Here is a 25,568-nt window from a genome sequence, read left to right as displayed (position 1 = left end):
GATAAAACTAGTGTAATTTTACAGAGGGAGGTCAGGGAAGGCCTCTGATAACGAACAGGAGCAGAGATCTGAACTGTGGAGGAGAGGAGCCACATTGATGTCTGTAGGACCTGTATTCCAGGGAAAGAGAACAGTATAGTATAGCAAAGCCCAGCGGGTTCAAACAAGAGCAAGGAGCAGAGATGCCTGGGTGGCTCAGCAGTTGAGTATCTGCCTTCGACTCAGGGTGTGATCCCAAGGTGCCAGGATCAAGTCCCACATTGGGCTTCCTGCATGGAGCCTGCTTCTCCCTCTGCCTCTCTCTCTCTCTCTCTCTCTCTCTCTTTCTCTCTCTGTCTTTCATGAATAAACAAATAAAATCTTAAAACACACACACACAAACGAGCAGAGTGGCCAAGGCAGAGGATGGATGGAGGTAAGGGCAGGTTGGGGACTATGGGCCATGGTGAGGATTTTGGGCAGATAGATTCTCTGAGAGAAGTGACAATTCATGGACTGAGGGAAGGAGGGAGAGCTGACTACTGGTTCCTGACTTAGCACGTTAAGTGGCACTGGGGTGAGAGTAAGGATTCTGGTTGGAGGTGGGCCGAGTTTGAAGTGCCTACGGTAGAAACCACAAGCTGTCAGAAGTCTGCAGGATATGGGGAGAAAAGGCTGCTGTAGAGGGGGAGTCAAGACACTAGTGACCAGGTCCTGATCATCAAAGCTGGGGTTTTAAGAGGTGAACAGAGAGGGGGGCCAGGTTCACTTACAGGAGGGAGGCTTTGCAGGGGACACGGAAATTGCATCCAACAAAATAGAAAACCTGTCAAGCATGTGTCACAGAAGCAGAAGAGCGTTTGACCAAAGAAGTGGGCAAGAACGTTCGCTGTTGTCGAGAGGGTTGAAGTTTGTGAAGTCACTGAGCTGAGTAAGGACAGGTGGAAGCCAGATTGGATTTGCTTTGAGGAGTAGGCGGCAAGAGAGGAAGAACTTAGATTCTTGTCCCATCCTCTGTCCTGCGGAATTAGACGTGGCCCCTGTTTCACAGACTCCAGGCTGGAGCTGGCCAAGATCACATAACCAGTAAATGGCAGAGCCAGGACTGAAACGTGGAGTGTTCTCTGGCTTCCCAGCACTCGATCACAGTGTCACAGGCAGTCCTGTGTCTCGTGCTTTGCCACTGACATTTACCCAGCACCTTCCCAATTTGCATAGCTTGTTGACAAAGCATCATTCTGAAACTGTCCACAGGGAGGGAGGACAGCAGGAAATCGTGGTGATCTATGGAGAGAAAGGTCATACCATCCAAAGCACAAAAAATAGCTGCTGCTATTAGTTTTGAGTAAGCCAGCCCTAGCTCTTGGAGCCTGTGTGAGGCTTGATAGGTCCTATTCTTTTCTAGCTCCTGCTTTGGGCAGGGTCGTGCCAGCTCAGCTGACAGCTTAGCAGTCAGCGTCCGCCAAGTGTGTTTAGGTGTCCTGGGACATTCCCACCACTCGATCCCCAGCTGTGCAGGAAGGACATACTCCTCCTTCACTACCCATTTGGTGGTGAGCTGTGTGGGCAAGTTGGGCATGCTTTGGGTCTGGGGATGCCTGTCCACACCTCACAACCTTACCTCACCTTCACAACCTTCCTTACACCCAAACCTGGAATGCTTACATCCTTGCTACATCCCCCACATAAACGGAGAACTTTTCTCTCCATTAAAGCTGTCCCTAGTGATGCAGAGTGGGGTCAGATCAAAACCACCAAACCCAAAGGCACGTGTTTTGGGAGCCTCTGTTCTGCCAGGACTTACGGTTAGAGTGTGAGCAGGTGTCAGCACTGTGCAAGCTCCCCATATTACAGAGGAAGACATGGATGCCCTGAGAGGAGTCCTTTCCAAGGCTTGAGTAGCAGAACCAAGACAGGGGCCAGGTCTTCTGACCCCTAATTTAGAAGTCTTCCAGTTAAAATGCAGTGGCTGTTCTTGAAAAGATTGATCACCGGAGTAATTTTTTTCATTGAGGAAATAATCTTCAGATGTCAGAATAATTCTTGTTTATCTGAACAGTAGAGTCCCTTTATTCTCTACTTCTTTCCTTCATCCCCAGATTAAGTCACTTTTAACAGTTTAGTGGATATGGCATTCATTTGAATGCTGCTGCCTGCTGTAGGGCAAAGATGCTATGAAGTGGTGCTGGAGGACACCTTAACCTGGAGGCAGGTTTGACTGCATGGTGTCTGCAGCTGCTAAACCAAACATCAGACGGTGTAGGAAAAAAAAAAAAAAAAAGGCCGGTGTAGGAGATAAGAGATCTTTTATCCCCATTTGCAACTTCAACAAAATGAGAAAATCTTACAATCATCTGAATTACATTTAAGCACCTCTAAACAAGGCAAAGCATCATGGACTGTAAAAAGCCCCATCTCTAGACAGGTTCAGGTGTGGTTTGTGGCTCTACCCTTCCTTGACTGACTGCATAAATTCAGGCAAGTTACTTGGCTTCTCTTTGTCCTGTTTCCTCATCTTTTAAAAGGGGTAACTATGGTACCTACCTCATCAGTACTAGGTACCCGGCACATGGTGAGCAGTTAATAAATTGTAGCTTGTTACTAGTAGTATTGTTATCAGCCCTCTTAATTTGGAAGAGAATATTAAGGTGCTTTGCCAAGCACCAAGTTTCCTCTAGGTATTGCTTGTTTCGGGCAGGTCTACATCACTCACAATAGTTTTGTACTTGGGGTGCATGTCTACTGGGTTTGCTTCATGGAACAGTGAGGCTGTACTCTAGCAGAATGTCAGGGGATGAAGGTAATGCAAGGTGAAGAGCAGTGGTCTGAGAGGCATGAGTCTAAGTCCCGGTCCTAGCTTTATAGCACCAACACTACAGCCTTGGTCAATTAGCTCCCCACCTCGAGACTCCCTTTCCAAACAGTGACATAGGGAATTTAGACCAGATCATTGCTTTGCAATCTCAGCTCCACCATTGGGCCCTTTTGCTAACTTTTTTTCTTCTATGGATCTGATATATTTTTTAAGATTTTATTTATTAGAGCACAAGCAGGGTGTGGGGGAGAGGGATAAGCAGACTCCCCACTGAGGAGGGACCCCCCAACTCGGGGCTCAATCCCAGGATCCTGAGATCATGACCTGAACCGAAGGCAGATGCTTAACCAACTGAGCTACGCAGTTGCCCCTGAATCCTAAATTTTAAGAGCTTTTGATTAAATAGAAATTCACTCATTTTAAAATGCTGATCAGATTGAGGGGGAAAAAGTAAGGTGTTTAACCACCTCAAAAGATATAATGTCAGCCACAAAAGAAAAAAATTATCCTTGTCTTAAGGTAAACTTACAATTTTTGAGGGTTTAAAAAAATATCCAAAAGGACAAGACCATCCTGTAGTATATGCATGGAGCCCTAGGCTGCAAAATGTCTGGACTTAATGATACCTGACCTTCTTTCCAGCTCTGAAATTCTCTGTCTTGGAACATAATTTTACTGTTTTCAGTGATTACAGAGCTTCGTTTTACAACATAGCATTGGCCTTACCCATGATTTTGTTTGACGCCAACTTGTTGGGAGTAATGCAACCCTTCATTATCGCCTTGTGCTTAGTGGGTAATATGATCCGCTTTAAGTTTGCAGGCATGTTTTTGGGGTGAGAAACAAGAGGATGTGTTCACACAAGGTGATAAAGGCCTTCACTGCTTCTGTATCTTTGGGGTAAATCCCCAGCAGTGCAATTGCTGGGTTGTAGCGTAGCTCTATTTTTAACCCTTTGAGGAACCTCCACAGTTTTCCAGAGTGGCTGTACCAGTTCACATTCCCACCAGCAGTGCAAGAGGGTTCCCCTTTCTCCACATCCTCTCCAACATTTGTTGTTTCCTGTCTTGTTAATTTTCATCATCCTCACTGGTGTGAGGTGGTATCTCATTGTGGTTTTGATTATAGGGTAAAGGAGAGAAATTGAGTGGGAAATATCAGAGAGGGAGACAGAACATGAGAGATTCCTAACTCTGGAAAACGAACAAGGGGTAGTGGAAGGGGAGGTGGGCCGGGGGATGGGGTGACTGGGTGACAGGCACTGAGGGGGGCACTTGACGGGATGAGCACTGGGTATTATACTATATGTTGGCAAATCGAATTTCAATAAAAAATTAAAACAAAAAACAAAAGTCTAAACCAATCATAGTACTTCTATTCCTCTTGTGCATTTGGGTGTTAGTTCTCTCCTTGGTTTCTATTATCCTGAACAGTCTCTCCAACCCACCTCATTTATTTCCATGTCATGAATTTGCCAGAGAGACTGGACCCATTTGTTCTGTTGAATGTCTGTCGTTCCTTGTGGTGGTGGCTAACTTATTCCTTTATCATCTGTATTTCCTATAAACTAGTAATTAAATCTAGAGGCTCATTTAATTCAGCTTCACTATTTTAGGAAGAGCCCTTCACAGGCAGCATTGAGTATTTCCAGTTTCATACATAATAGTGGGGTTTACTGGATACTTCGTATGTGGCAGGCATTTTGATACTTTATAAACATAATATGCTTTGAAGGGGTAGCTTAGTATTTACCTCAAAATGATAAATTTAACTCTGAATCCATCTAGATCGGAGGGAGACCGGGATATATGGAATCCAAAGAATTGCAGCAAGTGAGAACCCAAAGATTACAAATTCTGAGAGCTGGGGGTGCTTCTGCAGGGACAAAAGGAATGGTATAGATCAAATAAAACACAAAACCAAATTTATCAGAGTAACCTGGAGTTTTCTTTAAAAAAAATTTTTTATTTTTTCATGAGAGACACAGAGAGGCAGAGGCACAGGCAGAGGGAGGAGAAGCAGGAGCCCAATGCGGGACTTGATCCTGGAACCCCAGGACCACATCCTGAGCTGAAGGCAGATGCTCAAGCACTGAGCCACCCAGGCATCCCTGGTCTAGAGTCTTCTTGTTGGTCTTGTCATTCCTGGACCCAAAACCATGACTTTCAGAATTTTCATGCTCTCTCTCTCCTCGCCAAAGAGCCCACGCTGGCCATCTAAACCATCTATCGTAACTATGCAAATGATAGACTGGGAGCTGTTTTGTTTGGGTCCAGCATTTGCCATTGACAAGATGTTAGGACCCATAGTCTTCAGAATGAAATTCTCCCTGCTAATTGAATAGCACCATGATACGTGAGTGAATTCATCACCCAACACATAAATCCAGGCATAAATCTGTGGAAGCAGGAGCCAAATCTAAGCAGAAAGCTTCAATTATCTTCCCAGGGCCTAGAGAACCAAAGTTTTCTGCTTTGGAATATTGTCTGCAAATAGCTTGAGGAAGACACAGCCCAAGACTTGCCTGTTAATGGTGATGTCTGCACGTGAGCATGCCATGAGCTCAGCAAGTCTGCAAAGAGATCAGTATGAGTTTTTCAGCAACAGCCTTGTGAGACAAATATTGTTCTAATTTTACAGATGGTGAAACCCAGGCCTGGCCTCCCAAACCAGTGCTCTATTTTCTGCTATGATGCTTGTATATAGGGATGTTCTGACAGCAAGAGCAGACCCTTAGCCCTGAATCCCTAGCCCCCCCTAGAAGAGGGGCCATGTATTATGTGTTTTGTCCTCCTGGTCAACACCCTCTGCTCTTTCCTTTTCTCCCTCTCCTGGTCGACTCAGCACTGGCCCCAGCTGGTCCTCAGAAAAAAAAGAGGATCACCTGTTTTGAAGCGGCAAGGATGAAGCCACACTTCTCAGGAGCCCTTCCCTTAATATGTAATTTTTAAAGAAACTAGTGAAGTAAGATCTTTTCACTATTCTCAAAAAAAAAGTAGGCTCTACATCTTTAGTGAACAGGGACTCCAAATTAAAACCACAATGAGATACCTGCACATCCATCAGGGTGGATAATGTGAAACAGATGGACAATATAGAGGGTTGGTGAGGATCTGAACAACTGGAACTCTCAAGTATTGCTGGTGAGAGTGTAAACAAGTGCTGATCATTTGTCAGTGACTTAGGCAAAGCATATGTCTTTTGACCCAGCAAATCTACTCTCATGCACGAGTATTTGTAGCGATGTTCATTATAGCCAAAACAGGAAACTAACCCAAATGCCCATCAATAGGTATCAAATGGGTAAATATTTACACAATGAGATACTACACAGTTTTTCAAGGATTGGACCACTGATCTGAGAAGCCAGACACAAACAGGTATATGCTGTAGGCTTCCATTCCTATGAAGTTCAAAGATAGGCAAAACTGGTCTAGGGTGATGGTGGTTAGAATAGTGGTGATCTTAGGGACAATACTCTGGAGAAGGCTAAAAATGTTGATCTGGTGGTGGTTACATAAAAATGTGAGTCAAAGGGCGCCTGGGTGGCTCAGATGTTGAGCCTCTGCCTTTGGCTCAGGTCATAATCCCAGGGTCCTGGGATCAAGTCCCACATGGGGCTCCCTGCATGGAGCCTGCTTCTCCCTCTGCCTATGTCTCTGACTCTCTCTCTGTATCTCTCATGAATAAATAAATAAAATCTTTTAAAAAAATTAAACACTTAGGATTTGTTTAAACATTGCTGAGTATAAGTTAATCCTTGGTTTAAAAAATATATAGAAAAATAGGAATCTATGTATCTATGTACTATACTATATCTAGGAACTGGGCCACCCAGGAATTAAGCTAATTCATGGGAGTCCTGACCCCCAGGTCTGTGCGAACCCTCTTTGCTTTGCTCGGCACCAGGCCCCGCCCTGCTATCTTCTCAGACCCTACGTGATGGCAGTCTAAACCTGTATGGCCAGGCCTGGAGGATGGCAAGACAGGAACGGGTGTTTCCTGTGTTCGTGCTCTTTGTCCTCTGTCCTAATTAGACACAGGACTAATATTTACCTTGCAGAATGCAAACAGAAAATGGGGGAGGGATGGGAGCAGGGCTCGGTGAGGGGCAGGGTAGGAGCAGCAGCCACTCTAGGCCTGGCCCCAGCCGGACAGGCAGGAGGAGAGGGAGGGGCCCTGTGGAGAAGACCTGAGGACTTGGCCTGGTCCCCATTCTGGGGCGGCAGCAGGTCCTAGGAGCTGAGAGAAAATAGACCAGAGGCTCAATGGCCCTGGACCTGACTCCTCCTCCTGAGCAGCCACGACACATGGACACACCTCCACAGCTTCCAGATGGGAAAGTGGTTGAGAGGCAGCTCTCTTTTGGCTGCACCCTTGTCTCTGCTTTCTTACACCCATGTGCTATGATTACATAAACCTCCCCATTGGTTTATATCCATATACCTGCTGTTTATTGAACATGTACTACATTTTATGGGTGTCACACTCATAATCTCGTCTGAGTCCTCACAACAAAGTACCGTTCCCATTGTACAGATGGAGAAACTGAGGCTCACAGAGATTAAAGCAACCATCACCATGTGTTGGATTGGAAGGACCCTTGGGAAGATCTTGTGGCCCTGCTTGCCCAAGTTGGCCCACATCTCAGAAGGGAGGGGCTGGACGATGGTGGAAACTTACACTGGCCTTTCCTTTGTGACTTCCTCCCAGACCATCTGTCTCTAGTCCCAAGAGGATCTGTCTTCCTGGGTGGCGGGGGTGGACTATCTATACGCTAGTACCATGGCCCTGACCTGCTGACCTCTCCCTCTTGGCTAATTTCTTCATGTTAGTTCAACATTAACCCAGAGTGGTCAGGACAAGACCTCAGAGTCCCGGGAGCTGATACACTATGGCGCACATCCGAGGCCTGTGGTTACCTGGCTGCCTCGTCATCCTCTTTAGCCTTGCGCACAGCCAGCATGGTAAGAGGGGGTCGGAGGCTGGGACAGGCTGGCAGGCTGGGATATAGGCCCATGGGCTAGGGGCTCCTGGCTTGACTGAGAACAACAGGGCCAATGCCCAGGTGGGTCTCAGCCTACACCATGGCTTAGGGAAGGAGCCGGGTGCTCAGGTCTGGATGCACAGTGACTGCGTCTCTCCTGTAATGTGGAGAGCTAGTGGGCCACCACTGGCAGCCTTTTGGGTCCTGCCACCATCCCAGGTGTCCCCTTTTGGAAGCCAGGAGGGCAGGCTAGCTCGCTTCCTGCCCCCACAATGGCCAAGACAGCCTGGCTGACCGAGGCCACTGTCCCATGCCCCTCCTGCCACAGTGTTCCTGGACCCTCAGCAAGCACTATCACTGCTCCACCGGGTCCGACGTGCCAACAGTGGCTTCCTGGAGGAGCTGCGCAAGGGGAACCTGGAGCGAGAGTGTGTGGAGGAGCAGTGCAACTACGAGGAGGCCTTTGAGGCCCTGGAGTCTTCTACTGCCACGGTGAGGGCCAGGCTGAAGGGCAGGTGTGGTCCCTCCTGGTGGGCCCAGCTCCAGAACCACAAATGAGGCAGCGAGGGATGTCCCAGCTCTTCGGCTATTGGCAATGCAGTGTCCACGGGGACTTCATTTCACTGGGATGCCAAGATGAGTGACCTCAGCCTTTCTTGGAGGTCCTGACGCCTGGGCTATGTCAGGGTCTGGCAGCCTAGTGAGGCTCCAGGTCATCGGGGGCTCCTCTGTCTTCAGATGGCTGTCTGCTCTGGGGTCTCCGGAGGCCCTGGTGCTGGCCCACACGGCCTTCAGCTTTAGCTATCTGCTACTATGGGGTGTGGGACTCTGGCGAGGCCTCAGGGCTCCAGAAGCTCTGCGCAGCCTTTCCCCTCCTGGGCCCCATGCCCCCACCTTCCAATCTAGCCCACCTATGGGAACCCTTTACGATAGTCTTGTTGGCAGGGGGCTCCCCTCTCCTCAAATATTCCTCTCCCCAAGGGCTTGGGCTCTGGAAACAAAAGTAAGAAACTACCACAAACCTCCCCAGAGCCTGCCCCATGTGTGACCAGGGTAAGGGAAAGATGAAAGTATGAAGAAGAAAAAACACAAAGTCTACTGAAAAACAAAATGAAATGAAACAGGATATGCCACAGCCTCATGCCAGCTCTTATTTTTCAGGATGTGTTCTGGTCCAAATACACAGGTAAGGACTGGGAAGGGTTTGCTCCTGGAAGGGAGTCCTAGGGACCCCAGTGAAAGAATGTCCTATTCTGGAGAATCTTCTGGTCCATCCAACCATCTATCCCTCCACCCATATCTTCCTTCCTTCCTTCCTTCCTTCCTTCCTTCCTTCCTTCCTTCCTTCCTTCCTTCCTTCCTTCCTTCCTTCCTTCCTTCCCTCTGTCTCTGCACATTGTCCCCCCGCCCATCCTCTGCTTGAGCCCATCCTGTCTCCTACCCCAATCCCAAAAATGTTTCTGGGTCTTTTCCAGCTTGTGAGCCGGTGAGGAAACCTCGAGAAAAGCTCGTTGAATGTCTGGAAGGTGAGGAGCCAATGTGGGGGTGGCAGCAGGATGTGAGCAAGCAGCCTGGGAGAAGAGCAGAGTAGAGTGGATTAGGAGTGGTGGCCCAGCACCTGACCTTGCCTTTCTCTTCCTGCGGTCAAGGACGCATCTTTGCACCTGGCTCTGTGCCTGGCAGTGAGGAAGATGATTAACATTGGAGAAATGAATGAATGGATGATGAATTCATGTTTTTTAAAAGATTTTATTTATTTATATGACAGAGAGGGAGAGAGAGCACAAGTAAGGGTGGCGCAGAGAGAGAAGCAGATTCCCTGATGAGCAGGGAGCCCAACATGGGGCTCGATTTTAGGGCCCTGGGATCATGACCTGAGTTGAAGGCAGACAACTAACTGAGCCACCCAGATGCCCCTGAATACACCTTTAATATAAATATTGACTCCCAGGGCAGCCTCAGGGTTTAGCGCCACCTTCAGCCCAGGGCGTGATCCTGGAGACCCAGGATCAAGTCCCACATTAGGCTCCCTGCATGGAGGCTGATTGTCCCTCCACCTATGTCTCTGCCTCTCTCTCTCTCTGTGCCTCTCATGAATAAATAAATAAAATCTTAAAAAAATATATTGACCCCAGCTCTTAACAATAACTCTTCAACTACTGACCATACTTTTTGTTTTTCTTTTTCATATTTTTGTTAAATAACTTACTTAACAGGCATTCTACTAAACCTCTGCTATATACCAGGCACTGTGTCATGTGCTGGGGATTTTAAGAGAATCAAGGAGCTCACAGTCTCATAGGGAAACAAAAATAAAAAATATCAGTATGATTGTTGGAAAAGCTCTGTTCCAGGTGCCAAGACGATGCCAGGAGTAGGAGCATTTAGTTTGCTGGCAGCATCAGGGACAATCCCCCAGAAAAAACAGTTTTCCACCTGGATTTGTGGGCACACTGATAAGCAAACAGAAGAGCATTCCTAGGCAAAGGAGACAGTTTTGCAAAGGCTCTGACACATGAGGAGCTCTGATAACAGGATGGGTAGACCAGGGCCAAATTAGAAGTACTTTATTCACTTTGTCATCCTACTGGCCATGAGGAGCCACTGACTTTAAGCTCCATGAGGGCAGGGGCATACCTTGACTATGCCTTATTCGTCACTTAGTACTGGGTACAGTGTCTGACACATGGTTTTCACATGGATGGTGGGCACTCAGTGAATTTTTGGTGAGTGCTGTTAGATTGGTGAACTGCTGGGTACAGAGGAGGTGGTTGAGGAAACATGGGTTAAGGGTCATGAAGCAGAGGTAGCTTGTATGAGGTGGACAGACAGAGCTTTGTTAAGTGAGAGAGGCGACAGATGGTAAGAGACCGGGGCTGGGGTCTCTGCAGGTAGCTGTGCTGAAGGTCTGGGTATGAATTACCGAGGGAACGTGAGCTTCACCCGGTCAGGCATCGAGTGCCAGTTATGGAGGAGTCGCTACCCACATAAGCCTGAGTGAGTGATGGGCTGGCCTGTTGGCCAGTGGGCTGAGAATATGGGGCTGGGACACACTGGATGGGGGGTACAGCTTCTGCTGAGCAATTTCCTATTCCAGAATCAACTCTACCACCCACCCTGGGGCCGACCTGCAGGAGAATTTCTGCCGTAACCCGGATGGCAGCACCACTGGGCCCTGGTGCTATACTATAGACCCCACCGTGCGGCGAGAGGAGTGTAGCATCTCCCTCTGCGGTGAGCTGGGGAAGGCTGGGCAGTCCATGGCCAGGGCTCAGGGGTCTCTCCATAGGGCCTGGTAGCCTGGGACAGGAAGCTAGACCCTGGCTACCTTCAAACATGGCTTAGTCACTTACAACAAACACATTTGGGCCCGTGGGTCAGTGAAGTCAAGCAGAGACAGCTGGCCTCCCCTGCCTCCCCAGTCTTTGCCTCTAGTCCTGGTGACCCAGACTATAGCTCATTCCAAATATGCTTTCTTTCCTGCTTGAGGCCTTCTTCCCTCCAGGAAGCCTTCCCTAACCATTTCAGCCTGTGTGCCCTTTTCTGAGCACCACAGAGCAAGCCTCACATGGTCCAGCCCAGCATGATTCTGTCATTATCCTTTTGCCTGATGTGTCAGTTAGCTTTAGCCACAATAATGCTGCAGATCCCACAAAATCACAAACAACTGCAAAAGCTCAGAGGCATATACCAATAAGCATTTATTTCTTATGTGTCTGAGGGTTGGCTTGGGTGGCTGTGCTTATGTCAGCTGTGCCTGCCTATGTCTGTGCTGGCCACAATGTAGGCTGGGCTTGGCTGCTGGTCCTGCTTCAAACAATGGGTCCAGCTGAGCTTGGATCCTTGTGTGGGTTGGGTCCCGGTTTGCTCCACATTACTCATTCCAGGGCTGAGGCTGAAAGGCACCATCTCCCAAAGTTATGGCAGAGGTAAAATAATAAAAATAAAAAAAATATTCAGAAACACATGATGTGTGTCAAGGCAGTTCTGCCCATGTTCCATTGGGCATGATCAAGGCCAACGTCAGCTGCAGATGTGTACCTTTACCTATAAAATCACAGGGCAGAGGATGTGGATCTGGGCAAGGGTAAAGAATTAGTGCCAGCAATCAAACTACCAAATATAGGTTGGTGTATCTTTGTCCTTCATGCATCCCTCTTGGACCTAAGGCTTGGTCCTGGGACTATATTACAGCAAGTTACCAGTCATGGTAACAAAAGCAGCTACCATATACCAAGCCTGCCCACCCCCAATACTTCGCAGGGCTGCTGAAATTGCCCTACTGCCCATGAAGCCATCCTTCGTCATCCCAGCTACTTTTCCTGCTGTCCACTATAAAAATAGACTCTTTCTTTAAAAACTCCAGGCAGTCACTACCAATATATCACAGATAGCCCAGGAGATGAAACCGAGTTGCCATCTGTCTCATAATGCACCAGACACAGCATGTATTTTGTTTAAGTCTCTCAACAACCCTACAAAAGTGGTATCAGTCACCCCTTTTATAGGCAAGCAAAGCGAGGTTCAGAGAGGTCAAGTTACCTGAGGCCACATAGGAAGAAGGTGGCAGGGCAGGAAGTCAAACCCTGACCCCCTGGCCGCGTGTTGTCCCACCCCACCCACTCTGCTCCCCTGCCTCCCCACCCACCAGGCCAGCAGGGAGGCGTCACTGTGCCGCTGACCCCACGCTCCGGAGGCCCCACGGTGAATCTGTCACCTCCATCAGAGCACTGCATCCCTGAGCGTGGCCGGTACTACCAGGGTCGCCTGGCGGTGACCACACATGGGTCCCCCTGCCTGGCCTGGGCCAGCAGACAGGCCAAGGCCCTGAGCAAGGACCAGGACTTCAACCCTGCGGTGCCGCTGGTGGAGAACTTCTGCCGCAACCCGGACGGGGACGAGGAGGGCGCGTGGTGTTACGTGTCGGAGGAGCCAGGTGGCTTTGAGTACTGCGACCTGGACTACTGCGGTGAGGCGGGGCGGGGGCGGGGCGGGGGCGGGGCAGGGGGCGGGGCCGAGCAGCGCCTCCCGGGTGCAGGACTGCCCCGCCGCTGGGGGGCGCGGTCCGCCGTAGCTCCGTCTCCCCGCGGCCCGGTGCGCTTGGCCCCACGCGCAGCTGAACTCGCTCAGGCCCCAGGCCGAGGTCCCCAGGACGCCGTGCGCTGCGCTCCGGGCCTCGCCCAAGGCCCTCCAAGGCCGCGCGGAGGCTTGGGCGGGGGGTGCCCGAGGGCCGCGCGCAGGCTGGCCTGGCCCCAGTGGTGCCTGCTCCCCGCAGAGGAGCCCGTGGAGGAGGTGGGCGACGGGCTGGCCGAGGACCAGGACACGGCCATCGAGGGACGCACCACCGCAGAGGAGTTCCAGCCCTTCTTCAACGAAAAGACCTTCGGCGCCGGGGAGGCAGGTGAGGCAGCGGCGGCAGCGGGGGCTGCAGGGGCGCAGAGCCCAGCTCGGCTCCTCACGCCCGGTTTGCTGTGCAGACTGTGGGCTGCGACCTTTGTTCGAGAAGAGGTCGGTGAAGGACAAAACGGAAGGGGAGCTTCTGGAGTCCTACATCGACGGGCGCATCGTGGAGGGTTGGGACGCGGAGATTGGCCTCGCGCCCTGGTGCGTAGTCCGGGCGGGCCGGAGGGGCCCCTCTGGGGCTGCCCCTTCCCTCACAGGCCTGGGCTTCCCAGGTGATGCCAGCTGGCACCCCTCTGAGATTGGGGGTATTGCTTCTCACATGCAGAGAGCGAGGCTGAGGCCCAGAGAGCTTAAGGGGTCTGCCTACTTGAGTTACTTTCTCTGGCCCCAGAGCTATGCCGGGCTGTGCAAATTCTGGACCTGCAGAAGCTGGGGAGGGGTGCAGAAAGCAGGAGGCAGCCCCTTGGTGTGGTGTGAAGGTCCCAGTCCGCAAGGGCAACCAGGCCAAGCTGGGGTCTGGGCCCAGTAGGCACCTCTGTCCAGTTCTGAAAACTGGGACTTTCTACTTTAGGACAGGTAGAGGGGCAGCTCCCCAGCTCCTAAGGCTTCCCCTTCCCTCCCTCCCCCGTCGCAGGCAGGTGATGCTTTTCCGGAAGAGTCCCCAGGAGCTGCTGTGTGGGGCCAGCCTCATAAGTGACCGCTGGGTTCTCACTGCTGCCCACTGTCTCCTGTACCCACCTTGGGACAAAAACTTCACAGAGAATGACCTTCTGGTGCGCATTGGCAAGCACTCCCGTACCAGGTACAGGATGGGAGGCCACTGGATGTCTGGCAGGGGTCAGAGTCCTCCAGCGTGACCGTGGGGGCCTCTGGTGGTTCCTGGGAATGTGGGATATGTCTGTTTATTTCCCACAGTGGAAAACTCAGCAGTCTCTGCTGTCAAGGCCATTTGGCCATGTCCCAACTGAGGCTTGGGGCTTGGGACAGAGAAACTCAGACTCTGCAGAGAGTGAAATCCTGGCCCACCCCCAGCTTCTCTCCAGCTCCCAGGACGTGGTACAGGTGGGACCTGTGAAGAGAGGCTGTGTGGGCCAGGGCTACAGCCTGCCGCCCTCCCCCACCTGCCTGGGCTCTTTGATTCCAAAGTCCTGAGCAGCTACAGGCCGGGAGATGCTGCCAAGCAGGAGCCAGCCCTCTCCTGTCACTGGTGGCCCAAGGCTCACTCCAATTCCTGGACTCTGAGGGCAGGCCATTTCTCTCCTTAGGCACCAGCTGCCCCTCACCAAGTGGCTTACAGCTTCTCCATGTCCCTGTTCACACAGGTATGAGCGAAGCATTGAGAAGATCTCCATGCTGGAAAAGATCTACATCCACCCCAGGTACAACTGGAGGGAAAACTTGGACCGTGACATAGCCTTGCTGAAGCTCAAGAAGCCTGTCAACTTCAGCAACTACATCCACCCCGTGTGCCTGCCTGACAGGGATACAGCAACCAGGTGGGGCACAGCGGGGCTGGGGCGGGGTGGTGCACAGGGCAACGGTAGGGGGAGCCCTGGGCTGGGGTCTGGGCCTGATGGTCCCAGCAGCCTTGCAGAAGTTCTTCCCCTTTCCAGACCTTGGGGTGAGAGGGGGTGGTTTTGAGTCAACCAGATGTCCTTTCTGCACCAGTGTTTTAGATTCAGGCCTCCAAGGGGGCAGTGCTGGGGCCAGGGACCCCCAGGAGGGGTTGGTTCTCACGAGCTCCTTTCCCTTCCCCCAAAGACTGCTCCAGGCTGGGTACAAAGGGCGGGTGACCGGCTGGGGCAACCTGAGGGAGACGTGGACATCCAGCATTGGTGAAGTACAGCCCAGAGTCCTGCAGGTGGTGAACCTGCCCATTGTGGATCGGCAGGTCTGCAAGGCCTCCACCCGGATCCGCATCACTGACAACATGTTCTGTGCTGGCAAGTCTCTTGCGTGTGGCCAGGCCTCAGGGTGGGGGGCGGAGACCTATTCAAGGCCTGGATCTGGTCCCTTATAAGCCCCATGGCTTTGGGCAAAGTTGCTTCACCTCTTGGAGCTATTTCTTCCTCTGAAAAATGGAGATAAAAGTCTCTGCCCTATAGGGGTGTGTTAAGGGGCTAGGCATGGTGCTAGTCACTGGTTGCCCATATGTGTGAATCCAGATAGCAGCATGAGGCCTCAGGTGGAGAACAAGCCATTTGTTCACTCAGTCATTCGGCAAATATTTTTTGAATGCCTGTTGTGATCAGTATTCTACTGTAAACCACAAAGACCCAAACACAATGCCTGTGTCCTCACAGAGCTCCCTTAGTAGGAGGGAGTGTCCATCAGCAGATGTAGGACAGTATTCCCCGCTGGGAAACAACATGAAGCAGAGTAAGGGAGAGAGAGAGATGGGGACAGAGTAGTTGGACAAGGCTGGGGAAGTGCCCTCTGGGGTGGGAGAGAGGGGGAGAGCTGATGTAAAGGTCCTGGGGTAGGAGCCTGCTTAGTGTGTCTGAGGAACAGCGGGGAGGCTGGTGTGGCAGGCAGGCAGCAGTGGATGAGGGGAGGGAGGTGGGCAGACAGAGGATGGGCAGTTCTTTCAGGGCCTTCAAGGACTTTGGCTTTTATTGAAATAGGAAATCTGGGAGGCTTTGGGGTGAATAGTCTAACCTAATTAAAAATTTTTTGTATAGGAGTGCCTGGCTGACTCAGTTGGTGGAGCAGGGGTCTTTTGATCACGGGGTCGTGAATTCAAGCCCCACATGGGTGTAGAGCTTACTTTAAAATTTTTTTTCTGGGCAGCCCGGGTGGCTCAGCGGTTTAACGCCGCTTTCAGCCCAGGGTGTGATCCTGGGTGTGATCTCTCTCTCTCTGTATCTCTCATGAATAAATAAAGAAAAAATCTTAAAAAAAATAAAAAATAATTTTTTTTCTAAGATTTTATTTATTTATTCATGAGAGAGAGAGAGAGAGAGAGAGAGAGAGGCAGAAACACAGGCAGAGGGAGAAGCAGGCTCCATGCAGGGAGCCCGATGTGGGACTCGATCCCGGGATTCCAGGATCACGTCCTGGGCCGAAGGCAGGTGCTAAGCCACTGAGCCACCCAGGGATCCCCTAAACATTTTTTTCTCACTATAATCTCTGACTCACAGGAAAGTTGCAAAAATAATACAAAGAATGTATATATACTGTCACCCGGGTCCTGCCCCCACACTGTGTGCATGTGTGTGTGTGTGTGTGTGTGTGTGTGTGTGTGTGTACAGATATACACACATAGACACACGCTGTTTGAGAGTCAGTCGTACATAAGCCTCTTTACCCGTATCCTTGAGTACACATGGATGTTCTCTTATGTAACAAGTACAGTTGTTGAAATCAGAAAATTAATGAGATGATAGTGTTTTGTAATCTGTAGACCTTATTCTGGGGTTTTCAGTTGTCCCACTTACTGATGTTTTTTGTAGCAAAGGGGGAAAAATGTTCTTCTCATTGGGATTCAGTCCAGGGTCACACATTGTCCGTGGCTGACCCCAAGTTGTCTTCTACAACTTGGACGTATTTCCCAGGTGCAGCCCCAGAAACCTGTAGCAGGGCCCTCGGTTTGGTTTCTTTGAGGTTTTGGTTTCCTTGTGATCACATTCAGGTGAAGCCAGGGTGTGTCCTTCTAAGTGGGCTCCACGGGCAGGCCTGTGATGTCCGTTTGTCTCACCATACCAGGGAAGACTGACACTTGGGTAAGGTGGTGTCTGCCTCTGGCGAGGCCCTCACTGTGAGGTTCTGTTACAAGCATCCTGTGGGGAGAAGCTTTGATCCCCTGCATCCTGTTTCTCATCAAACCGTCCTCCCAGCTCTGGGGGCTGCCAGGTGGCCATCTACTAATTCTTTCATTCCTTCTGTGTTTATTATCCTTTTGTTGGAAGGAAGACCTCTCCTTTCATTCGTTTTATCAGTGTGGACTCCCAGGTCTTCATTCTCAGAGTGACAATTTGCTAGTGTCATCATTTATTTTGATTTTCAAATTATCCAGGTTTGGCCAGTGGGAGTCCCTTGAGCCTGGCTTCTGTGACTTTTAATGTCCCTGCCATTCCCTGAGAACTTTCTTGCCCTGGCACAGCAAGGGGTTCTTCACTTTCCTGCTGGTGGAGAATGGTGTTTAGAGACCAGGATCTAGGTGCCAGGTACGCGCATCACTTCTAGGATGTCACTGCTTCTACACCCTCTCAGCAGACAGATCTAGAAATTATGTGTATTATGCATATGCCAACATCTAGATTTTTCTGTCATCTACAGTCTCTCTGAAACCTCCCACTGCAATCCAGCCAGATTAATTTTAGCTTCTCCCTTTCCATATTTGTAACTCTCTGATGACAGTGAGAAACTCGACTCCTGTTATTCATCATATAGTAACTTATTTGATCAATATTAGAATACATAGGGGCACTTGGTGGCTCAGTGGTTGAGCATCTGCCTTCAGTGCAGGATGTGATCCCAGAGTCCCTATTCTTTTTTTTTTTTTAATTTTTATTTATTTATGATAGTTACAGAGAGAGAGAGAGAGAGAGGCAGAGACACAGGCAGAGGGAGAAGCAGGCTCCATGCGCCGGGAGCCCGATGTGGGACTCGATCCCGGGTCTCCAGGATCGCGCCCTGGGCCAAAGGCAGGCGCCAAACTGCTGCGCCACCCAGGGATCCCCAGAGTCCCTATTCTTAAAAAAAAATTGATAGCCACATTATGTGGATGTACTATAGTTTATTCGGCTGTTTCCTGTGGAGAGCATTTAAGATAGTTGCCAATATTTGCAATTGAACATCTTTTCAGTTGCTTGATAATCATTTTTATTGAATTTTCCATGTTTTTCTTGCCCATTTTTTGTCTCCTTCCCATCAATTATTAAGAGTTCTTCATATAGGGATCCCTGGGTGGCGCAGCGGTTTGGCGCCTGCCTTTGGCCCAGGGCGTGATCCTGGAGACCCGGGATCGAATCCCACGTCGGGCTCCCGGTGCATGGAGCCTGCTTCTCCCTCTGCCTGTGTCTCTGCCTCTCTCTCTTTCTCTCTGTGTGACTATCATAAATAAATAAAAATTAAAAAAAAAATTAAAAAAAAAAAAAAAAGTTCTTCATATATTAGTGATATTAGGCCTTTTTAAAAAAAGATTTTATGAGAGAGAGCAAGAGAGAGAAGCAGGCTCCGCGCAGGGAGCCTGATATGGGACTCGATCCCGGGACTCCAGGATCATGTCCTGGGTCGAAGGCAGGCGCTAAACTGCTAAGCCATCCAGGGATCCCCTGTATTAGGCCTTTATTTGTGATATATGTTGCAAATATTTTCTCCAGTTTGTTCATTTCTTAACTTTTATAACCTTTTACTGTTTCTTCTTTCTTTCTTTCTTTCTTTCTTTCTTTCTTTCTTTCTTTCTTTCTTTCTTTCTTTCTTTCTTTCTTCTTTCCTTCTTTCTTCTTTTTTTTTTTTTTTTTGAGATAGAGCATCAACAGGGTGGGGCAGAGAGGGAGAAGCAGATTCCCTACTGAGCAGGGAGCCTGATGTGGGGCTTGATCAGGAACTCTTGAGATTGTGACCTGAGGCAGATGCTTAACCAACTGAACTACCCAGGTGCCCCCATTTTATCATTTCTAAATTAAAAAAACTTTAAGTAGTCAACTTATATTTTATTTTATTGCATCTGGATTTTTGCAGAGTTAGAAAAACTTTCCTTATATCCAGGTCATAGAGAAATTCACTTGTTTTCTTCTAGTACTTGGTTTCATTTTTCTATACTTAGACCTCTGAGTCATTTGGAGTTTATTCCTCAGTATAATGTGAGGTATGGATTTAACTTATCTTTGTCCAAATAGCTAACCAGCTGTCTCTACACCACTTATTAAAAATTGTATCTTTGCCCCAAGTGATTAGATTTTTTAAAAAATATTTTATTTATTTAGGGAAGCCTGAGGGGCTCAGTCGTTGAGCGTCTGCCAGCCAGGTGTCCCATGATTTGATTTTATTAAATATATTTTATTTATTCTTTACTTTTGAAAAAGATTTACTAATTTATTTTAGAGGGAGAGAGCAGGAGCAGGGGGGAGGGAGAGAGGGCCCCAAGCAAACTCCATGCTGAGCGCACAGCTCAGTGTGGGGCTCCATCCCACAACCCAGAGATCATGACCTGAGCCAAAATGAAGAGTTGGATGCTTAACTGAATGAGCCACCCAGGCATCCCAAGTTTTTATTTGTATTTTTATTTTTTTGGTGCCTAATGTGGGGCTTGCACTTATAACCCTAAGATTAAGACCTGAGCTGAGATCAAGAGTCAGATGCTTAACTGACTAAGCCACCCAGGCACCCTTTTAAGATTTTATTTTTAAGTAATCTCTACACCCCAGGTGGGGCTTGAACACACAATATTAAGAATTGGGTACTCTACTGACTGCCCCAGTGATTTGAGATGTCACATTTTTCACATACTAGGCTTCTACTGTAGTTAAATCTATTTGAAGATATTCTATTTGGTTCTCCTGGTCTCTTTTCTTTTCTTTTCTTTTTTCTTTTCTTTTTTTTTTTTTTAGAGATTTTAAGATTTTATCTATTTATGAGAGACAAAGAGAGAGGGAGAGACACAGGCAGACGGAGAAGCAGGCTCTCTGTGGGGAGCCTGATGCAGAACTCGATCCCAGGACCCTGGGATCATGACCCAAGCCAAAGGCAGACGCCCAGCTACTGAGCCACCCAGGCGTCCCTCTTGGTCTGTTTCTATTCTATTAAAGCACTGTCTTGTTTTAATTACAGAGCTTTAGAGTAGGTTTTAATGGCTGATAACGTTTGTTGTTTCTTGAAGTTTTTCTTTCCAGTGTTTTCCTGGCAATTCTTGCATGTTTGTTTTTCCATATGAACTTTGGTATCAACTGTCTAGCTCTATAAAAGAAGCCTATGGATATTTTTGCTGGGATTGTGTTGACTATAAATTTAGAGAGAACTGACATCTTTTTTTTTTTTTCTGACATCTTTTTGATGTTGAGTCATTCAAGAACAAGAAATATCTGCCCATTTGTTCAAGTCTGTATTGTATCTTTTTAGCATACTACAATATATTATGATTTTTTTCCTCCTTAGCACTTTTTTTTATATATTCATGTTCCTTGAGTAATTAGTTTGTGGTTCCAAAACCAATCAAGATACCTAGGAATTTGACTTTTTAGCTAGGCCTGTTGCTTTTCATTTCTGTACTTCATTAAATTTCTGCTTTTATCTTAAAAAGTTTTTTCTTCTTTATGCTTTCTTTTATTTTACTTTGCTGTTCTCTTTCTAGCTTTATGAGCTGAGAGTTTGGTTGTTTTTGTTCTTTAATTTTTGAGTAGGGCTATGCATTTTCCTCTGTTCAGAGAGAACAATATGCAGTGTTTTCATTATCATTATTTTTTAGAAATTCTGTAATTTCAGTTTGAATCTGTTCACCCAACAGTTGCTTAATAGGTTTTTAAATTTCTAGATGGGAGGGTCTTATATTTTGATTTTGGTAGTAATTTTGAGTTTTGCTGCACTATGCTCCAAGAGTATGGTTTGTAATATTTCTACTTTATGGAACTGATTTTTTTTTTTTTTGAAAGAGAGCTGGTCAGGGCACTGGGGGGTTCAGTTGGTTAAGTGTCTGCCTTCGGCTCAGGTCATGATCTCAGGGTGCTGGGATCAGGTCCCTGCTCAGCAGGGAGTCTGCTGCTCCCTCTCCCTCTGCCCCTCTCGTGCTCTCAGTCTTTCTCACTCTATTAAATTTAAAAATCTTTAAAAAAAAAAGAGAGCTGTTCGATCATTTTTTGTGACTGTTACCTATGTACTAGAGGTGTGTAGGTATGGTCTCTATTATCCATGTGTGAAGTTTGATATATATCCATAAAGTACAAAAAGAAAAAAGAACCTTATCACTTGTTATTTAGGTCATTTATTTTTATTTATCTATTTTTAAATGTTTTAAGTAATTTTTTAAAAGATTTTATTTATTTATTCATGAGAGACACACACACAGAGAGAGGCAGAGACACAAGCAGGCTCCATACAGGGAGCCTGATGTGGGACTTGATCTTGGGTCTCCAGGATCACACCCTGGGCCAAAGGTGGCACTAAACCACTGAGCCACCAGGACTGCCCTATTTTAAGTAGTTTCTATATCCAACATGGGGCTTGAGCTCACAACTCCAAGATCAAGAATCGCAGGTTCCACTGACTGAAACAGCCAGGTGTCCACCCCCCCCACCCCCCCACTCCCACCGCACCGTTTAGGTCATTTATATCCTCATTTATTTTCAGTTCACTTGATCTTATACTGAGTTTGTGTTAAATTCTACTAATGTATTTGTCTCCTTGATTTATAAATGTGGTTGCTGTGCTGTTTAGTGCAGATATTCATGACTCTTATTTATTCATTGTGAACTGCGGCTTTTAGCATTAGAAGTGTACTTTAAATTCTTTTCAGTTTCAGGATCACTGTCTCTGCTGTTTTTTGTTTCCATTAACCTAATATACCTTCGTCCATCCCTTTAACTTTAGCCTCTAGACATCACTTTGTTTTGTCTCTTCTATGCAGCATAGTTGGGTATTGCTTTTTGAGAGTCAAACTAAAAATCTTTTTCTCTTTTAATAGGTGAGTTAAACCCATTTATATTTATTGATGTGACTGAATTAATATTGGTTCATATGATTTTGTTATTATTACATGTATTATGTTTCATTTGCTCTTTTTCCCTATGTGATCTTTTCTTTGTGTTTTTGAATGTATATATTTGGGACATTTTGCATTTTTGTTCTAATGATTTTCTTTGAGCTTCTCTCTCTTTGAAATGCCTTTAGTTCCTTCTTTTCTTACATGACCTTTTATTTAACTCCCAGCTATTGGCTATACATCAGTCAGGAAGTTTACTTTCCTCTTTCAAGATCTTCTTTGATATTTTTAGATGCATTTTTTCCTACTTGTCAGCACAATCAGTCCCTTTGCTGCAGCATTCATCTCTTGGTTGGATGAAGCTTGTCATTTAGTAGATGCTTCAACAAAGCATTCTATGGGTGTAGAATTTCATGAGTTTTCATGTGTTTACAATTGTTGTTCTGTAGTCTTGAAACCTTAAGCTGTGCTTGGCTGCATATAGAATCCGTGGCTTAAATTTTCCTTCCTTAAAAAAAAAAAAAAAAAAAAAAAAAAGCTTTGTTGTTGCTTACTTTGTATGTTCTTTTTGAAAAATCAGATGCTGAGAGGTGCCTGGGTGGCTCAGTTGGTTAAGCGTCTGTCTTCTGCTCAGGTCATGAACCCAGGGTCCTGGGATCCAGCCCATCAGGTTCCCTGCTCAGTGGGGAGCCTACTTCTCCCTCTCGGGCTCCCTCTGTCCTTCTGCCTACTTGTGCTCTCTCTCTGCTGGATAAGATCTTTTTTTAAAAAATCAGATGCTTGTGTAATTCTTTGGAACTTGTATTTGGTCTTTTTTGCTTGGAGGCCTTGAGAGGGTTTTCCTTCATCTTTGAAGTTTTATTAGGATATGTCTCAGAATGGGGTGTTTCAGGTGTTTTGTCAGCTACCCAGTGTGGCTCCTTTCAACATATACCTTCAACCTTATTTTATTTCTGTGAAATTTTCTTGGATTATATTAGTTTTGTTCCATGGTTTTTTCTTTTTGAGAGATTCAGAGTTCTTTGGTCTGAATTCCATTTCAATCCCTTTCTACTTTGCATTTCTTCCTATTGTCCATTTATTTTTAATTTTTGGATTTCTGATTCAAGGTGTTTTTGTTACATCCTACAAGTTGGCTTGGGGAAATTTAATGCAGTTAGAGTTTTCTTCTGTTTCACAGTGGTATTTTGGGGGAGAATTTTTATTAGCTGAAGTGTTTTTTAGTCTTGTTTTTTGGTTTCCTATAGTATTTTGGTATAGATCTATTTAGTTGTCATTTATTTTACAGATCTGGGGTTATTTAAAAGATTCCAATTCAATTGCACTCACTTCTTTTGTCTAGTAGGTATTTTTAATTAATTAATTAATTTATTTTTAAATATTTTATTTATTCATCACACACACACACACACACACACACACAGAGGCAGAAACACAGGCAGATGGAGAAGCAGGCTCCATGCAAGGAGCCTGATGTGGGACTCGATCCCGGGTCTCCAGGATCACACCCTGAGCTGTAGGCGGCACTAAACCGCTGCGCCACCCAGGCTGCCCTAGTAGGTATTTTTATTGCCTCATTTCCACATCTATGTTAATATTAGATGCACAATTAAATATACTGATTTGCAGTTTGGGTGTTCTCTGTATTCCAGTGATGATTGTGTGTGTGTAGCTTCTGTTGTTCATGTTTTCCTATATTTATGGAGGGTATGTGGGGATAAAGGCAACTGCCTTTATCCTCAGCCAACTGCCTGGATTTTGGATAAAGGCAACTGCCATTATCCTCAGCCACCTGTAGATCTAATGTATTTTTTTAAAAAGTCCTTCTGCCTGTTGGGCAGCCAATGGATTGTAGGTGGGCAAAAGTAGAATTTGGGAAGCTAGTTCAGGGGAGAGGTACGTGTGACGTGACTAGGGGTGGAAGAGGTGAGAAGTGGGTGAGTTGGGAGGTCTGTTGAAAACAGAGTTGAGGTTGTGCTAAAGGACTGGCTGTGTGGGGTAAAGAAATGAGAGCCAAGGAGGGTCAAATGGACACTCTCCAGCTAGGTCTCTTCACGGGGAGTGGCGGGAGCATGAGCTCTGCACCTAAGCACACTGTTCTCTCTCAAGGTTATAAACCCAATGAAGGGAAACGAGGGGATGCTTGTGAAGGCGACAGTGGGGGACCATTTGTCATGAAGGTAAGTGCTGCTAAAGGCCAGGAACTGGTGGGAAGATCTTCCGGGGGTGGGGCTGAGTAAGGAGGAAGTGTTCTCAGAAACGGTTGCCCAACAGGGTACTGGACTTAAGTTCATGCCTTGGACTCACCCTCTTGGAAACCCCATGTTTCTTCCTCAGAGCCCCTTTAACAACCGCTGGTATCAAATGGGCATCGTCTCCTGGGGTGAAGGCTGTGACAGGGATGGAAAATATGGCTTCTACACACATGTGTTCCGCCTGAAGAAATGGATACAGAAGGTCATTGAGAAGTCTGGAGGTTAGGAGGCTGCTCACATTCTAGGCTCCTCACTGCAAAAATCACAGAAACCAATCCAGTGGAAGATTTATTTTTGTGGTGTGTTCCTAAAACGATATAGTTCTCAATAAAAGTGTCTGTCAACAAGCCTCCATGCTCCCAGTGCTATTCGTGGGCAGCTCAGAGCGAGCCAGCATGACCGAATAAACAGGACGTAGGGAGGCCACCACTCCTAGAATGGGGTGGGGTGGGGTGGGGATGTGGGTGGTGGGGGGTTGGAGGGGCAGGTGGCAGGGAGGTGGTGGCCTGAGGGGCTCAGCACTGAAAATGCTCCAGACTCAGGGCCTTAGTAGGATACCTCATTTAATGCCCATAAGAGGTAGGTGAGGAAATAGACTAGAAGCATCCTGTCCAAGTTCACATAGCTGAGAAGGGTTAAAGTTGGACTTGAAACACAGAAGACACTGAAGCCTGTGCTTTCACTTGCTCTGCTGTGGGGGCGATACGGCACTCGTCCCAGGACCAGAGAAGAGGTAGGGGAAGGCCAGAGCAACAAAGGAGAAGTAAGTACGTTTCTTTAGTGCCTACATCCTTCTGCATGTCATTAAAATGACATCAGACTTAATGCCTCCAAAAAGGAGCAGTACTTTAAGTGCCTTCATCTGGGAGTATGTGGGATATGGTGGTTAGGCGTGTGGCCCGGTGTCAGACTGCCTAGGTTCGTATCCTGGCTACAACTGTAAAAGGGACAAGTCAGCTGACCACCTCGAGCCTGTTTCCTTACATATAAGATGTACAGAAGGACATTCTTTATCTAATAAGGTCTTGAGGATTAAATTAGGTAATTCACAGAATGTACTTGGCAAAATGCCCAATACCTGGTAAGCTGCCCATAAATCACCGCTGCTTTTATTCTCACTACTGCCTGGCATGGCAGCATTCCTACTTCCCTCCTCTGGCGCCTACAGATGGCATGCTGGTGCAGCTGTTGCTTCCTGGAATTTCTACTTCCATTGAGAAGCCAGTTGCTCAGGTCTGTAACTGCTAAGAAATGGGACCTAGAGGGTGTGCATAAGTGGATTCATAAAGGGTAGGGACAAATGTAAAAGTCCTAAGAGTCACAGAACCTAAAGCTGCCCCGTCAGCACATCCTTCGAGGTTGCTACTGGCTGAGGGGGTGCGGCTCTGACACACTGCTGCCCTTCCAGGGCTCCCCCGTTTCCAGCTGCACCTCGGCCTCCTGCCATTTCTGTTAGGTACCTTCATGACTTGGGAGCAAGGCACCACAGTG

At 47.5% G+C, this 25,568-nt stretch overlaps 1 protein-coding gene across 1 annotated transcript; it reads left to right on the top strand.

Annotated features, from left to right (window-relative positions):
* Nucleotides 1–7,603: 7,603 nt before the first annotated feature.
* On the top strand, nt 7,604–24,426 carry F2 (coagulation factor II, thrombin). Its single transcript, XM_038563408.1, has 14 exons — nt 7,604–7,761; nt 8,110–8,273; nt 8,943–8,967; nt 9,257–9,307; nt 10,673–10,778; nt 10,879–11,015; nt 12,433–12,750; nt 13,057–13,182; nt 13,259–13,385; nt 13,819–13,986; nt 14,507–14,680; nt 14,946–15,127; nt 23,932–24,002; nt 24,160–24,426. Exons 1-14 carry the CDS (start codon nt 7,689–7,691, stop codon nt 24,301–24,303), a joined length of 1,866 nt encoding a protein of 621 aa, XP_038419336.1. The 5' UTR covers nt 7,604–7,688; the 3' UTR covers nt 24,304–24,426.
* The last annotated feature ends 1,142 nt before the right edge of the window (nt 24,427–25,568 follow it).

The sequence above is a fragment of the Canis lupus genome, chromosome 18 (assembly GCF_011100685.1).
Source record: "Canis lupus familiaris isolate Mischka breed German Shepherd chromosome 18, alternate assembly UU_Cfam_GSD_1.0, whole genome shotgun sequence".
Classification (NCBI taxonomy): Eukaryota; Metazoa; Chordata; class Mammalia; order Carnivora; family Canidae; genus Canis; species Canis lupus.
This window is presented reverse-complemented; position numbering and strand designations above follow the sequence as displayed.